This window comes from Tachysurus vachellii, chromosome 25, assembly GCF_030014155.1.
Source record: "Tachysurus vachellii isolate PV-2020 chromosome 25, HZAU_Pvac_v1, whole genome shotgun sequence".
Lineage (NCBI taxonomy): Eukaryota > Metazoa > Chordata > Actinopteri > Siluriformes > Bagridae > Tachysurus > Tachysurus vachellii.
The window spans coordinates 3,475,001-3,491,593 of NC_083484.1; the positions used below are offsets into that span (position 1 = coordinate 3,475,001).

The 16,593-nt window shown below is 40.9% G+C and overlaps 1 protein-coding gene across 2 annotated transcripts in view; it reads right to left on the minus strand.

Moving 5' to 3' along the window:
- Positions 1 to 16,593, minus strand: part of LOC132840447 (solute carrier organic anion transporter family member 5A1) — a 42,348-nt gene that overhangs the window by 9,135 nt on the left and 16,620 nt on the right. For both annotated transcript variants that reach the window (XM_060862106.1, XM_060862105.1), the window contains exons 2-6: positions 10,748 to 10,880; positions 10,451 to 10,668; positions 7,557 to 7,721; positions 3,786 to 3,984; positions 302 to 461 (exon numbers count right to left, since the gene is read on the minus strand). In XM_060862106.1, the coding sequence (XP_060718089.1) occupies positions 302 to 461; positions 3,786 to 3,984; positions 7,557 to 7,721; positions 10,451 to 10,668; positions 10,748 to 10,880 (875 nt within the window). The remainder of the gene's footprint in view (positions 1 to 301; positions 462 to 3,785; positions 3,985 to 7,556; positions 7,722 to 10,450; positions 10,669 to 10,747; positions 10,881 to 16,593) is intronic.

A 16,593-nucleotide genomic window follows, 5' to 3' on the forward strand; every position in this document is an offset into this window, starting at 1 on the left:
GTAACCCAGAGACTTACAGTAACTAAACCGCCATCAACCTATAAAATCTTTTTCCGTTCATAAAACTCACTTCTAGGCCACATATTTAGTTTTTAATATACAATAGGATAAATTTAAAAATGTGAAACTTACAAGTTATGTATAAAATCAGTGAAAATAAAGATCTCATGAAGCTGCAGAAGTGACCTGGATGTAGCATGTTAGCATTTATGCTTACTGCATGTTAGACACTTCGCTAAGTGGCTATTAATAAACTGTAAGAATTTTGGGCTAAATAAAGCAGGTACATCAACACGCTCACCCCTGTGCTGTCGTTGCCCACGGCGCTGCAGCCTGCCAGGCAGGGGTTAAAGTAGGTGATGCCGTCAGAGCCACAGACCGGCGCGTACTCGTTTATCTTACAGCCACAGTTCACGTTGCAGCTGCCTGTCAGGTTCCTGTGAGTCAGCGTCAGAGTCGGTCTAGAGAGAAGAAAAGAGAGAGAGAGAGAGAGAGAGAGAGAGAGAGTCAGTAGGGGATGAGAGGCAATTTCAAACTGAGCTTACTGCCCTTCCAGCTGACTTAGCATTATATCAGGAGCAGACCCGCTGATTAAACTGAGCACAACAAAACACCAGGAGTGCGAGATGGCAGAAATGAGAAAGTGCTCCGGGAATGAAATTAACACTCATCTCACTCCACTCTGAGCTCCTTCATGTAATAAGGGAAAAAGTAATGGGCTGTGTTAAAGAAAGAAAATTAATCACGACGTTTATCGATAAAACTAATTATTATTATTAAAAAAAAAACAAGCAACCGGGCAACAATTAGAGTTTATCATGATTAAAGAACAACACGTCATACCGTATCTCTTCACACTGACATTTAATATAGTGGAACAGCTTAGTTCATGTTTTCACCTGCATTATAGCACATAGATTGTCTATAGAAATGTTTGCCACGTTACCGAGACAGCGGAAAGCCGTCCGTCCCGACTTGTCTCTTACTGACAATGGAGAACTCTTCCATTATTATTAAACAAAGGTCTCTTTACCATCATTCTTAAACCTGTGTGTGTGGAGCTTCCATCTTACACGTCTCCGTCTAAGCGGTTAGTCTAGATAGCAGACTGAGTGTGACGTGACGTGACATACGGCCAAGTACGGTGACCCATACTCAGAATTCGTTCTCTGCGTTTAACCCATCCAAAGTGCAAACACACAGCAGTGAACACACACACACACACACACCGTGAACACACACCCGGAGCAGTGGGCAGCCAGTTATGCTGCGGCGACCCGGGGAGCAGTTGGGGGGGTTCGGTGCCTTGCTCAAGGGCACCTCAGTCTTGGCTGGCCTGAGACTCGAACCCATAACCTTAGGGTTTAGGAGTCAAACTCTGTAACCTTTAGGCCACGACCCCCCCCCCCCCCCTTTTTTTTTTTAAATAACGTGATGTGACATACAGCTAAGTATGGACAAGACTTAATATAAACCTGTGATTCGTTTTGAAATAAAAGGAAAAGACAAAATTAGAAACTCCTCTGAGCATTCAGCAGTGCTGTAGAGGACACGGAGACCAGTCGAGCGATTACTTTTTTAACGTGTGCTCTGTTGCGAAGGCCCTTTTTAGAGAGCGAGTGTTTATAGGTGATTACTCAGACTTCAGTAAACAGCTACTTCACAATCAACAGAAATGAAAGCATTTCAAATGGAACAACTATTTAAAACTAAAGGGTGGAAATCGTTGGACCAAGGAGCGGATTTTATTTATAAAGCTGTAATGATATTTACTGCACACACCTCCACTAACCTGACATGCTGAAGACTCAGAACATACCATGAAACTCCAAAGCTATTTTGGAGCTTGTACTGACTCGACTTCTGTAATTATCCACCTCAGATTACACAGCACACTGATGCAGCACACTGATGCCACCAGATGCTTCGTTACATAAGAACGCGAGCAAACAGACGACAGATGATCTGTGAACGCAGCGAGATGGTGAAGCACAATGACTGCAGAATTGGCTGATATTTAGCTTTAACGCAAACACTCCATGACCTTGGGTTTAAAGCATGGGACTTTAGATAGTAGTTAATTGTCTAAAGTGTTAGTTCACTTCTGACATTCCACAGCTGCTTCCCAAAAGCTCAGGCCATTCTGTTTTCTCATGGAAGGGCCTCACAGCTTCCTGTTATGTCTTCTGCAAACAAACACACACACACACACACACACACACACACACACACACACACACACTCCGAAACAGACTGGCGCCTCTAGTACTCCACCTCCGAGCAGCTTTGGGTAGGCAGGTTTTGCTGATGTGCTGAAATGCTGCTTCTTTGGGAATTGCGTAATCTGTAAAGCTTCACTGGCCACAACACACTCTTACACACACTCTCGCGTGCGCGCACACACACACACACAGACACACTTGTGCATGCGCACAAACACACAGAGACACTCGAGCACACACGCAGACACACACACACACACTCTCGCACACACACAAACACTCGCACACCCACACACTTGCTCACACACACACACACACACACGCACACACACACATACACACTCGCTCGCACACACATGCACAAACACTCGCGCGCACACACACACTCGCGCGCACACACACACTCGCGCGCACACACACACTCGCGCATGCACACACACACACTCGCTGTCCATCCATCAGGATCATTTTGTTAAAATGTTACTGTGCCTCTTACACGTGCAGAACATTTCTGTACACACAATCTTGTCCTACATTCTTACCACATCACCTCGCTTAAACCCATCTGCTTGGCTGTGACACTGCTAACTAATTTAACCTGCTGTTCCAAAGTAGCACAATTACATTTAGTTTCTGAACTGCACTCAACAACGATTTTGAATTTGTTTAAAACAGGCCCTGCACCTGCATCCTGTAGGTGTGAAACCTCAACCTTTTCACCAGCATGAACTCAGTAACCTCAGAGCTCTCGCTGCATGCCCTTGGTACGATGCAGACGTTTCTTTAACCTCCACACTGTATAATTTATATTCCTGATGTTTATAGGTGAAATAAAAGAAAGGATTAAAACCCAGATCCTGCGTTTTAGGAGGTGAAACAGAGGACATAAAAAGAGACAATAACGTCTCCCTAAGCGAATATAAGCCCGTCTCCACCACTGAAGCCGCACGGTGCTGGAAACCTGGTGGTATTTTTATTTTTTTAAACTCTTTATTTACCTCAAAGTTATTCGGTTCAATTTATTACAGCCACACAGTTTTGTTTTGTTTTTTAAGTGAAAATTAAACAAGTACAGAAGGAAATGGATATATTTATATACAGGGATCAATGACACCAAGTGATCACTGAATCCAGATTTTTCGGTATTACCAAAATAAATCAGTTAACAGTCGTCTCCTTCTGTCCTACTCGGAGTCTTCTGATTGTTTAATAGGAAGTAATCGTAAGCAATCGGAAGCATCACGGAACATTTTATAGACACCGTGTGCTTCTATAAACTCCTTGTGCTGAGTTTTTAGGTTTATAACAGTTACATAATATGTAATAAGCATTAGAAAGACTAGTTATCTATTTTGGTTGCAGTATTGACGAGTAACAAAAATCCTGTAGTTGTATTCGTACTGAAAATCAAGGCATGGATGCAGCCCTGTTATATAACCATCTGTTTAACTGTTTATTTCTTCCTTGAGTGTTTTGCTCTCACTGCTCGACATTGCACGCTATACTTATGCTACACTGGAACACATGGTATAAAATGGACGCATCCTGAGTAACAGACTTTACCCTGTAGTATACGGGATGTTGATGCCCCCCAGATTGATGCTCTCGCAGCCCACAATAAAGAGAGTGGAAAAGCACAGCAGTGACACGCCGCTGCAGATCATCGCCAGCTTGGCCGACTCACGAGCCCCGAGCTTCAGTTTCTTGATGATGTAGCCGCCCAGCACGATACCCACGCCAGCACTGGGTACGATAATCACACCTGAAACAGAGGATTTTTGTATTACTGTGTTTAATCTTCTAATGAATACCTGATCAGGTTCCTGGGTAACAGTCCACACTTCAGATACTCAGTTCAATGTTTTTTTTTTTTTTTTTTTAATAGTTCACAGTTTGTAATGCAAAGCTGAAGGGGTAAAACTTTGCAAAGTGCAATTCTTAATAATTTAGCAACACTGGCGGTTGAGTCATTCACATCATACAAACATAATAATAACAACATCAACACAATTCAGCAGTATATGACTGAACTGCTCCGTCTCAAACGGCAGACAGAGTGACACAGCTGACAGACAGAAGCTTCAGTTTCAGCAGTAAGTCCAAGCTGACTGCTGGTGCTGTGAGGTCAGTGTGTAGAGCTACACGCCTGTCTCCCAGCCTGCCTCTGCCCGAGCTCATCGTGTGTGAGACGTATGACTGGCACAGAGGGAGTACAGGGCAACAGCTGTGCCACTCTAAATTGTCACTTCCAGCTTTCACATCTCTCCTTTTTTATCACACACACAGACAAGCTCAAAAACAGATGAGATCCATCATCAGACAGCTGAGCTTCTGATCCACTGAGGAACAAGTCTGCTGCTTCTGTGGGGATTGCGTGATCTGTAGAGATTCACTGGGCCATGACACATACACACACGCACGCACGCATGCACTCGCTCGCTCACTCGCACACACATTCACAGCATTTACAACCACACACATTCACGCACACAAATTCTCTCTCACACACACACACACACACACACACACATTCACGCACACAAATTCTCTCACACACACACACACACACACATTCACGCACACAAATTCTCTCACACACACACACACACACACACACACATTCACGCACTCAAATTCTCTCACACACACACACATTCACGCACACAAATTTTCACACACACATTTACACATTCACACACACAAAATCTCTCACAAACACGCATTCACACACATTTACACATTCACACACACATTTACACATTCACACACACATTTACACATTCACACACACACACACACATGCATTCACACACACACACACACACACACACACAAGCATTCACACACACACGCGCATTCACACACACATTCATACACACATTCATACACATTAACACACATGGATTCATACACACACATAAGGTGGTAAAAATATGCACTGATGAGACACCTTAGTCCCTCCCTTCTGGCTAGAATTAGCCTCATGTGCGTCAAATACAACTCCTGCTGTTGAGAGACACGGAGAGATGCTGGAAAGAACTTCACACAAAGAAACTCTTCATGATCTGACCAGCGTGTTATGTGAAACTCCACATGGTTCTCAGCACAGCTGCCCCAGAAGCTCAGAGCACTTTAAACAATCGGTCTCAGTCTTTTCCTCTCTGCTGACATCGAATAAACAAGAACAAGTTGATAAACTGGACGACTAAAGACAGGAGAAACAAGTAGAAAAAGAGGAAGTGTTAATGTGTCTTGGGGGGCATCTGAAAAACTATTGTTTTATGGTTTATTTACCAAATACTATTTGCCAAATTGTTTTACGGTTATTTGTGCAAGCTCAAAAAATCTGACTAATGTTGAGTACAAGGATTTTCAGCTCGCTCGTCATTGTGAATGTCAACATGCAAGTCATCATCAACATTATCATCAACGTCATTGTGAATGTCGACATGCAAGTCATCATCAACATTATCATCAACGTCATTGTGAATGTCGACATGCAAGTCATCATCAACATTATCATCAACGTCATTGTGAATGTCGACATGCAAGTCATCATCAACATTATCATCAACGTCATTGTGAATGTCGACATGCATGTCATCAACATTATCATCAACGTCATTGTGAATGTCGACATGCAAGTCATCATCAACATTATCATCAACATCATTGTGAATGTCGACATGCATGTCATCAACATTATCATCAACGTCATTGTGAATGTCAACATGCATGTCATCATCAACATTATCATCAACGTCATTGTGAATGTCAACATGCATGTCATCATCAACATTATCATCAACGTCATTGTGAATGTCAACATGCAAGTCATCATCAACATTATCATCAACGTCATTGTGAATGTCAACATACAAGTCATCATCAACATTATCATCAACGTCATTGTGAATGTCAACATGCATGTCATCAACATTATCATCAACGTCATTGTGAATGTCGACATGCATGTCATCATCAACATTATCATCAACGTCATTGTGAATGTCAACATGCAAGTCATCATCAACATTATCATCAACGTCATTGTGAATGTCAACATGCATGTCATCAACATTATCATCAACGTCATTGTGAATGTCGACATGCATGTCATCATCAACATTATCATCAACGTCATTGTGAATGTCAACATGCATGTCATCAACATTATCATCAACGTCATTGTGAATGTCGACATGCATGTCATTATCAACATTATCATCAAGGTCATTGTGAATGTCGACATGCATGTCATCATCAACATTATCATCAAGGTCATTGTGAATGTCGACATGCATGTCATTATGAACATTATCGTAAAAACATCATCATGTGTGTCATGATGAAGATCATTGTGTACATCGTCCATCATAAACATCATCATGAACATCATTGTGAATGTCGTCATTCCTGTCATCATAAACATCGTCATGTGTCATCCTGAACATAGTCCTGAACGTAGTCATGCAGTTCATCCTAAACATCATCCTGATCATTGTGCACTTCATCTTGAATATCGTCATGCATGTCATCGTCATGCACGTCGTCATGAACGTCATCGTTGTGCATATTGCAATGAACACCATGCATGACATCAAGAACAAGGTCATGCAGGTCATCATGCACATTGTCATGTTAGCATGACTCCTAATACCAGAATAAAATGCTGAAAGATTATTCGGTCACAAGACAGACTTCAGAATTAACACAGCAGCCTGAAGTAAACGTTTACACAGAGAGGAAACTCTATACAGAACAGAGTGTTTCACCTTGATACTGGTTCACATACAGCTCTCATTGAGGAGACCCAGAGAGGCAGAATTAATCTGCGACCTCTCTGCTGCTACCTGGCCACTCACCAGGAATCAGTGAGAAAGCATCTGTGCTGCTTGGTAAAGTCATAACCATATGTCAGGGCCAGATAATTCTAAAGGATTGACGTAACCTTGCCTTGGTGTGGCAAGCTCTTTGGATAATGAGACAGAAAGTGAAATGATCAGAGCAAGCTTTCTCAATGGGCAGTTTGGAAGGAAGCGAGCGACTGGCACTGGTTCAGTGTTTCCAGCATTAAATGTCAACACAATTATTATTTTTTTTAAATCCATCAGCAATCTGCTCGGCCTACGCAAGCTCGAGTGGCAACAGCCATAAAAGGAAACTCATCACACCTATACATCTGCTCATGTGCATGCACGATTATCTGATGTGTAAGTTAGCACGCTGTGCTGGGATCTTATCCTGAGCGTTCTGTGATGGAAATGTGGTGAGAATTTCAATTAAAATTCAAAAGCGGTGTAATTTGAGCAATAAATTCGGAGGATCTGGTACCTGTGTAGATGCTGGCGTTGGAGGCAGGGATCCCGAACTGCGACTCGATGAACTTGGGGATAAAGGTGATGAAAGCGGTGACGATGGCGCTCTCGGCCGTGTAGGAGAGACTGACAAACAGGAAGGTCATGTTGCTCAGGATCCTCACGGCCGCCTTGGGGAGCTCTGAGAGAGAAACATGAGCATCAGAAATTCTGCTGAGCCTCATTAGTCGAATCTACAGAGCTGGATCAGTTCCCTTGTGTCCCCTTGCATCTTTTCATCGCATTTCATCTTTTCGGTCTCTCAGTATTACCACTGATCTACATGCTCAAGCTAAATTCTGCTAGGGACTAAACAATAGGTTTTTTTTCCCCACTTTAAGACAGATTTAATAAAATGATTTGAAATTTGTAAGCGCTTAACCCCGCCCACTTTACCAGTATAACACTGGAAAGACGCCCATTATTGTAACAGATTATTATACCAATGCTATTTTTTTCCAGTCTTAAGATATCGGTTTTTAAGACAAACACAGACATTTTGCCTTTTCTTGGTACATTTACTGTTATAAAAAGGCCACAAAAGTTAGTTCCTGTGCTTTTTCTCATCTTAGAATTTATTCAAAATTATAAAAAGCTTGTTGTGTTTCCAAGAAATCGCAAGTTTGAGTTACAGCTTGACCTTTACTAAGAGATTATTGTCATACATACTAAATATCTCCTCAAAGAAAACGTATGAAACATATCAACAATTACAGTTTTCCCTCCTTTTTGTGGAGTCCTCCTTACTACAGAAATGTACAGCACAAGAGCTTTAATGAACGAAGCTGCACTACTTTAGTAAATTAATCGATACCTCCTGACCAGTTACAGAGGATTTAACATTGCTGTGATGAAATGAAACTACACTCATTTCTGCTATAATCATCATTATTAAATACAGCGCAGACACACAGGGAAGGCAGGCAAGAAACAGGAGTTAAATTTAAAATACTGACATATTTTAAAGACTGCTCAAGTTTAAGGTCCAAATTGTAATAGAATAAGGAAGGATTTAGCTTAAAATGCCAAGATTTTTTTTTCACCACAGACCACCGAGGTGTAGATGCATTTTTATTTTCACATAAATCCGAGCACAAGCAGCGAGAGGACGCACGGGATCTGCTCACGTTGACAAACCCTTTACTGCAGTTGTTCATCTTATGATTTAGTATCTGCCACATAAATAACTGCACTCATAACACGGGGCAGAAAGACGATATTTTCGGCGGTGAGAAATGCTGGAAAAAAGACAGACGTTATTTGATTTGCGGTCTATTATACGGCGTATGAACGTACGCTAGATCGGTGCAAACTTTACAGATGAAGATGATTAATTTACTCGATGTTTCGTGCCTTATGATCTGCCGAAGCCCGAAGTGGTTTTTGACTCGCTAAACCCTGTTCTTCAACACTAGGATTAGAAATCTCATGGCTTTCAGAAGCATATCACGATGCTTGTAGGGCTCGCTTAGCAATTAGCAGGTTTGTGCCTTCCTGTTGCCATAGTAATCTGCACGATTTTCATTTGTTCCTGAATCCTAACTTGTCATCGCACAGAATGCTCTTTTACTACACAAATGTATGCGAGAATATGAGTAATTTCTACAAAAACATAGCCAATAATAATTGTGTGTTCAGGACATAGACCACATTCATAATAGCTGTAAGAGCTAAAACATAAAAGGTTCACGTTGCTTTAATGCTAATACAATACCTCAGATATTAAGGAAGGGGGAAAGGAATAGAAATGAATTCCGTCAGATGAAATTTATTTCATTTCTTAAAATGTTTATAAGGCTAATTAACCTTACACAAGCTAACTTTAGCATCAGCAGTACAGATTCCGGTCAACTCTCTTTGCCTCTCTCTCTCTCTCTCTCTCTCTCTCTCTCTCTCTCTTTAAACAGATTTATTTTGTACATTTTTACTGCTAAAGCTAACCAGTCATCTATCATAAGCCAACATGGATATCAAAAAGTGTATTTGTATTTGTCAAATTTCTGCTTTTTTCTTTCTTTACAATACTACTAATGCTACATGGGTGGCTAACGTGAGCTAACCTGACAGGATTTTTACTTAGCTTCCTGTAAGCTTACTTGACAAAATTCAAATAAAACATGGAATTAATATTAATTACTACTTACTAACCTGACAGAATTTCTAAGAGAACTTTAAGTGAAATTTACAAATAATCATTTGAGCCAATACTACAGTAGCTAGTTGGCTAACACGAGCTTACTTGACAAGACGAGATGTACCGTGAACGCTAGCTATCCGGCTAATCTCTGAGCAAATGTTTCAGTCAGATTTTTTTTTAAATGTTCATTATCTGTACTTTTAGCTCTAGACGATTGTTAATCATAAACTAACCTGGCAGTATATGAGAGGATTTGATCTGATCTGATCTGAATCTTCACTGCTGAGGTCAATTCTATATGGTCTATTAATGAGAAGTTTTTCTCAAGCCAAACTATAAGAGAAAACGTTGGTTGGTTACATAATTTCTGCTTATATCTTTTACCGCAAATCTTGAATTCATGTCTTTTCTTTGGGGCTCATTTCAAAGAGGCTGTGCCATCAGAAAAAATAAGTGCTAACACAAGAGCTGAGAACAGCGTCGTGTGCTTCGGCGATGCGAAGGCGGCCTCCCGGGAGCTCATTTAGAGGAAAAGAGGGCGGCCTGTTTCACTCACAGATAACACGACTGCTATTTTTCTGAGAATCTCCTTCCCTATGAGAACTTCCTTTATGTTGGGAAAGCCTTGACATCACATCACTGCACCACATACCAAGCTCTAGATTTCTGACGCAGGTCTGAGGTACCTTTTGCACGTAACGTACGGTACTAACAACCTCCTGTTACAAACGTACCTTTGATGTCCTTCCCGAAGCCCATGGAAGAGGTCACCGTTTGACTTTTGCTGCTGGATTTCTCCTTCATGACGTCGTCCTCGCTGGTCGGGTCATCGTCAGGGCCGAGCTTTTTCTTTTTCTTCTTTTTTTGGCGAGGGGGAAGTTTCTTGGGGAACGCGAACATGGGGAAAATGACCAACAGCATGGCGATGGCACAGAGCAAAAAGCCACTCCACCTGAGGAGATAAAAACTGAGCTAGGAATTTACTCGTCTCTATATTTTTGCTCAGAGCTTTCAAAGAAGAAAAATCTTACCAGTTGCCTACAAAGTGAGGGTCACTTTGATCAATATTAACTATGGTTTTGGGATCCACGTAAAAGCCGATGAGGACACCTCCTAGGAGATACCCGGCTGCAGGACCCAGAGCGCCCATCACGTACATGATAGCTGTAAACAGACACAGACACAACTACCATTCACCATTTAGCCCTTTTATCCAACATAATAATCCTAATTAAAGCTGTCAATGTTCTTTTCACTTCAGTTAATAACCAAGTTACTCATTTATTCATTCATGCATTAATTGGCTAAACATTCAAATATAAAAAAGGCTTACTTGTCTTTTAGTGCTATATAAAATCAGAAAAAAACATCCAGAAGAATCTAAGCTCCTGATTTTTAAGTCATTTCATAAACTGTATATAACACTAGGTTGCTAATGTATACAAACTGACTTGAGCTCTGTGAGTGCAATCACAAGTCCTACTTTTTATATTTTTACTGCTACCGTCATCTAACTGGCTACCATAAGCTAACATGACAGAATTTCAAAAAGAATCATATTCATGCATTACATTAAAAAAACAAAAAACAAAAGAGTCTTACATACTGAACCCTCAAGCATATTTGTTTCAGGGTTCTGTTTACATTTAATTAGTGCTGCATGCTTAATTAGCTCTTCACGTGCCAAACCACAAGGCATAGGCAATAAGTAGTTTTGAAGAAAGTCCATGTGTTGATTTTTTCCTCCGATGTCTTTTGATTTTTAGTGATTTCAAGGCTTAAATAATCCACACTGTATGAATAAAAGCAATTCTACCATCCAATGAATTCGATTAGTTTTATCGTTCAGCTAAAAGACAATTCCGTACATATGCACTTTCGCTACTATTACAATTCATGCTGCAATTTTTAGGGCGTTCTAAAAATGACAAACCGCCCCTTTAAAGTTTGACAAATTTGGTGCCAGGTCCCAGTGATCACCAGTGAAATGTTTCAGTCATTCAGTCAAATCCAGTGACCCATGACTATGTGCTTTTCCGCTAATGAGTGTATAAATGTTTTCTTTTCAGTATTGTAGTTTTGGACAATTACAGCAGATTTACAATTCATTCATTCATTCATTTTCTACCGCTTATCCAAACTATCTCGGGTCACAGGGAGGCTGTGCCTATCTCAGGCGTTATCGGGCATCGAGGCAGGATACACCCTGGACGGAGTGCCAACCCATCGTAGGGCACATACACACACACTCTCATTCACTCACACACACTAGGGACAATTTTCCAGAGATGCCAATCAACCTACCATGCATGTCTTTGGACCGAGGGAGGAAACCGGAGTACCCGGAGGAAACCCCCGAGACACGGGGAGAACATGCAAACTCCACACACACAAGGCGGAGGCGGGAATCGAACCCCCAACCCTGGAGGTGTGAGGTGAATGTGCTAACCACTAAGCCACCGTGCCCAGATTTACAATTTATTATTAAAAATTTAATAAGAAGTTAGAATGAAAGTGGAAGGTGACATATTGTGATATTTTCTGCTTGTAAAATTCTCTAATCATCCGAGACATTTCAAGAGCGTCGAGTTTACACAGGTGTGTGATTACAGCTCTGTCCATTGTCCACACCTCTCGAAACACCGTCTCAGCAGATCCTCAACAGAGCAGGTAGAACTCTCATACTAAAAACCCACTCGCTGTCTTTCTGTTTAGCTTTGTGTTGCGCGACGGTTTCGTTTCAGAAGATCACGTGCTACAGACGCTGTCTGATCGCTTCAGTTGTTTGAACTCTCTCACCCTCCCTTTGTACGAAGGAACGTCAAAGTACAGAAAGTTGAATCTCTGACCACAGATTTTGGTGTAAGAGGCTAAAAAAAACAAACAAACAAAAAAAAACCTTGAATTGTGCTTAGGACCAGAGACAAGAATCAGAATAAAAAAAAATGTTGCTTCGATTGGCACAACGTTGTTCGAATTTTTTATGATAAAACGCAAGGTCAGAGCCAGACTGGTTTATCTGGCAGCTAATTAAAAACCATTACAAAGGAAGGAATGTGTATTATAAAAGAGCAGTCTGGGTAAGTGGAAAATCCTCTTACCTGACTTAAGCCCGGCTCACAGTGTGATTCTGGCCATAATTTGGTCGTCTGAGACATTTTGAAAATCCTAAAATGTAAAATCTCTAAGTTTTAATTGCTGGTTTAATCGATCTATCCATCATCAGTATCTATCCTTCATCTATCCATTCATCCTCCATGTATCGAATTTTATTCTTTTATTCTATACTATTATCTATTTTTTTTATATCAAGGACAGTCATAAAAAGCATTTCAGTACATGCACGTATGATTGTGTACTGTATGTATGTGACAGATATTTGAACATCCGCATTCACACCTGCTGTATATACCATAGCGGCTTCATTTGATTAATGCTTCAATGCTGATCTAATTTATGGAGAACAATAAGAGCTAACGAGTGTCTTATAATCAAGCAAAGTGGTCACAGAGGTCTTCTTTACTTCCCAGCGATTTAACTCATTTTAACCGTCTGTCCGTCTCAAAGGACCGTGAGAGATCGGGAACACGATGGTGTTTTATCCACTTAACTAACTACAGCTGGTTTAAAACCATAACAGTATTACATTATGAGAAAATATTCATGATGTGAAATTAGAGCAATAGACAGCAAGAGAACCATGAATGCTATAAAAATGAGCGAGGAAAAAAATACCGCAGAGAGTTTTATTGATTACGCCAGGCAGTGTAAAGCTTCAGGGAGAATTTTAGAGCTTCATAAACATTAAAGACACCACCAAAGCAAACTGGGAAGTCTGCTTGACCCTCATATACCCAAACAACACAAATTAAACAGCTCGTCTTCTCTGGCTGAGCTGCGAGAGCACAATAAAATTAAAATGAAATCAAATGACTCTCAAAAGGATCTTTCTGAATCTTTCTTGGTATTTTCATCCATCGTGTGTACGATCCTGACATTTATACCACATCGTCGTTGAAGTCCTGAAGCTGACCAAGCGGAAGGTGTTAAATCGTTTGCTGTGTCAGCGGCTCGGATTGTAATTCATTGTAACTCTGATGTGCTGTCATTTCTATCGTAACAGTGCGTTCATAGGAACTCGTATAGTAAATGAATACAAACAGAATTAAAATAGAAAAAAAAAACATGCTATTTAACAAAGATATGTGTTTATCATGATTCTGCCAGATAAAACAATGAAAAGACCATATAGCTGAAGGTTCTTCAAAGTGGCCTGGTGTTTGGCCATACTCCAGATCCTGGGCTAATGTACACACCCTCAGGAAGGGCAGTTGAGGCACTGAAGTGAGAAATATGCTAGCTATGCAACATCGGATCGTCATAATCAAGCACCGTCCCGACTAGGGCTCATGCTGTGAATCTGAAATGAGCATCTATCCAGGTCCTTTACAACAAAAAAACCTTCTCACCAGACATAGGGGCAAATAAAATTAATGGAAGAAGGTCAGGTGTTGCAAAGGCATCGCTTTATAGAGCAGGAATTAATGAAACCTCCAGCAAGAGTTACGACTAGGAGAAGAGGAAAATTCCCCAGAGGGTCGAATAGTGAAACGAAGTGGAGTAGCAGGAGAGGGAGTGGGATTTTATCCTCATGATAATAAAACCACAGGCTTCTACAAGATCACACAATGTCAACACACCCTTACATACGATAATGTTGTGCAGTGAACACTGTGTAACCAGTTATCATAAACAAAGCGAACTATTTCTCCATTGGGGAGCAGGCTCCATATTTTTGCTAAATCTGAAGTCTAACTAATGTGTCCTTCTCAGATGTTTGGAGTCAATGACAGACAGGTGCTGCTCAGAGAAAAGAGAAATAGAGAAACAAAGAGAAATATAATATTGGGTTAGTACAGCTCCAAGGGTTTTACAGTTGGAGCCTCCAGGTTAAGCTCTGGTTACTGTCTGTGCAGAGATTCCAAGTCAAGTAGCTTTTATTGTCATTTCAACCGTATATAGCTGTTGCAGTACACAGTGAAATGAGACAACGTTCTTCCCGTGTTTCCTTCATGTTCTCCAACTTCCTCCCACCTCCTACAATCACTAAATCATACTGCAAGCTTAAATGGCTAAGACAAATTGTCTCTGGTTATAAAAAAGAGTATTAAGAGAGACCCCGGTATTGATCACTGATCAAAATAAAGCAGTTTTTCACCATGAATGAATCATGCGATGTAAAGACAAACACATGACACTGCTGCTTGGATATGTGACCAATAAGAGTCTGGTTAATGACACATGCTGTGGTCAGCCGGGTATCAACAGCACCTTCCGTCTAGAATAAACTGGGACCGTGGTTATAAAAATAATTATGAGAAATTGCTCTCATTTCAGGTCAAAAAAAAAAAAAAAAAAAAAAAAAAAGCTGCCTGCACACTCTAGAGTCCACGGTTCTAGAAGTAATTAATGTCTCCGAAAGACACGAAGCATACTAATAAAACCATTAAGCGTCCTCGGAGACCGCAAAGACTACCTTGTGGTGTGTTCATTTCAGGGCATCTTTCTTTCTCTCCTATCTTTTGCTTGAAACACGGGCAGTAAAATACAGAAGAAAGTTACGCAATCCAACCTCAGGCTATAAAAAACACAATATACCATAATAAATAATGCCTTAAACCATCAGGACAAAATACTAAAGCTATTCATTACACAACTTGCGTGTAAAAAAGAAGAACAGTTTTACAAATAAACAGACGGAGCCAATCCAGACATCCGTCAACAGCTATGTATGTAAACGAAGGTAATATGCTGGTAATGTTACAGCAAGTTGCCTAAACAGGAATGTCTGTGAGCTGATCAGTTCAACTCTATGACCCTGCCTGAGAGGTAGGGGTCTGTGAAACAGGGGGCAGCTGTATTGTCCTGTCCACATGCTGACACAGCAGAGTCTTTTTCCAACCTTATATCTTTCCCACAACATGGCCTGATGCAGCATTCTCCATGAACCTGTTAAGTCACGTGCTTCTAGTTTAATCCGTTCAGAGATTCGGACGCAGCTTTATTTAATTATTTATTGTCCTGCCTCGTTGGTGTAAGAACTGAGCAGAGACTGATCCATCTATCCATCTATCTATCTATCTGTAAGGATGAAAGTAAATACTCCATCAACTTTACAGACTCTACAAGAATCCTAGAATCACAAAAAGCAGCGCTGTGAAGTCTATCAAACGTGTACATACTGTAAGTTCTTTCCAAATAGCAAGCAGTGACATTATCATGGTGCCCAGAACAGAGCCTTGGGGAACTCCACAGATGTAAACAAATAAGAAATTCTCCCCGGGACAACATTCACATCTTAGGAGTCAGATGTCTAACATTAATAGATTCTCACATTAATAAGCCTCACCTGAGGCATCTGAGCACAGAAAGCTCTGATCGGTTCAGAGGGAAGTTTGTTTCCCCCGAGCAGGTACGACTTTGAGGTTAATGAGTCGCACAGTGGGCACCAGGGGCCTCCCTGTCCAAAGAGCTGCAGTGATCCATCAGACAAAGACTGCAGAGTAGCTGACACAGGAGAGACACAAAGAGAGAGAGAGAGAGAGAGAGAGAGAGAAAGACCATGTACTAATTTCCACAGCTTCAGAATGGCCCCATAAAAAGCTACATACAGGATTAGCACTATACTTAACACAAGCTGTTTTCTTACTTTCACACATTTTTACACTTCTATTTATATGACTAATTAACGTTGGTGGTACAGTCCACATCAGGTGTTATTAAGCTCTTCAGCTTTGCTTCTCCTCAGTTTTTATGGCACTGATGTATAAAACCAGTCAGTAGCTCATCTCTGTGGTGCAAATACTTAAGTACTTAC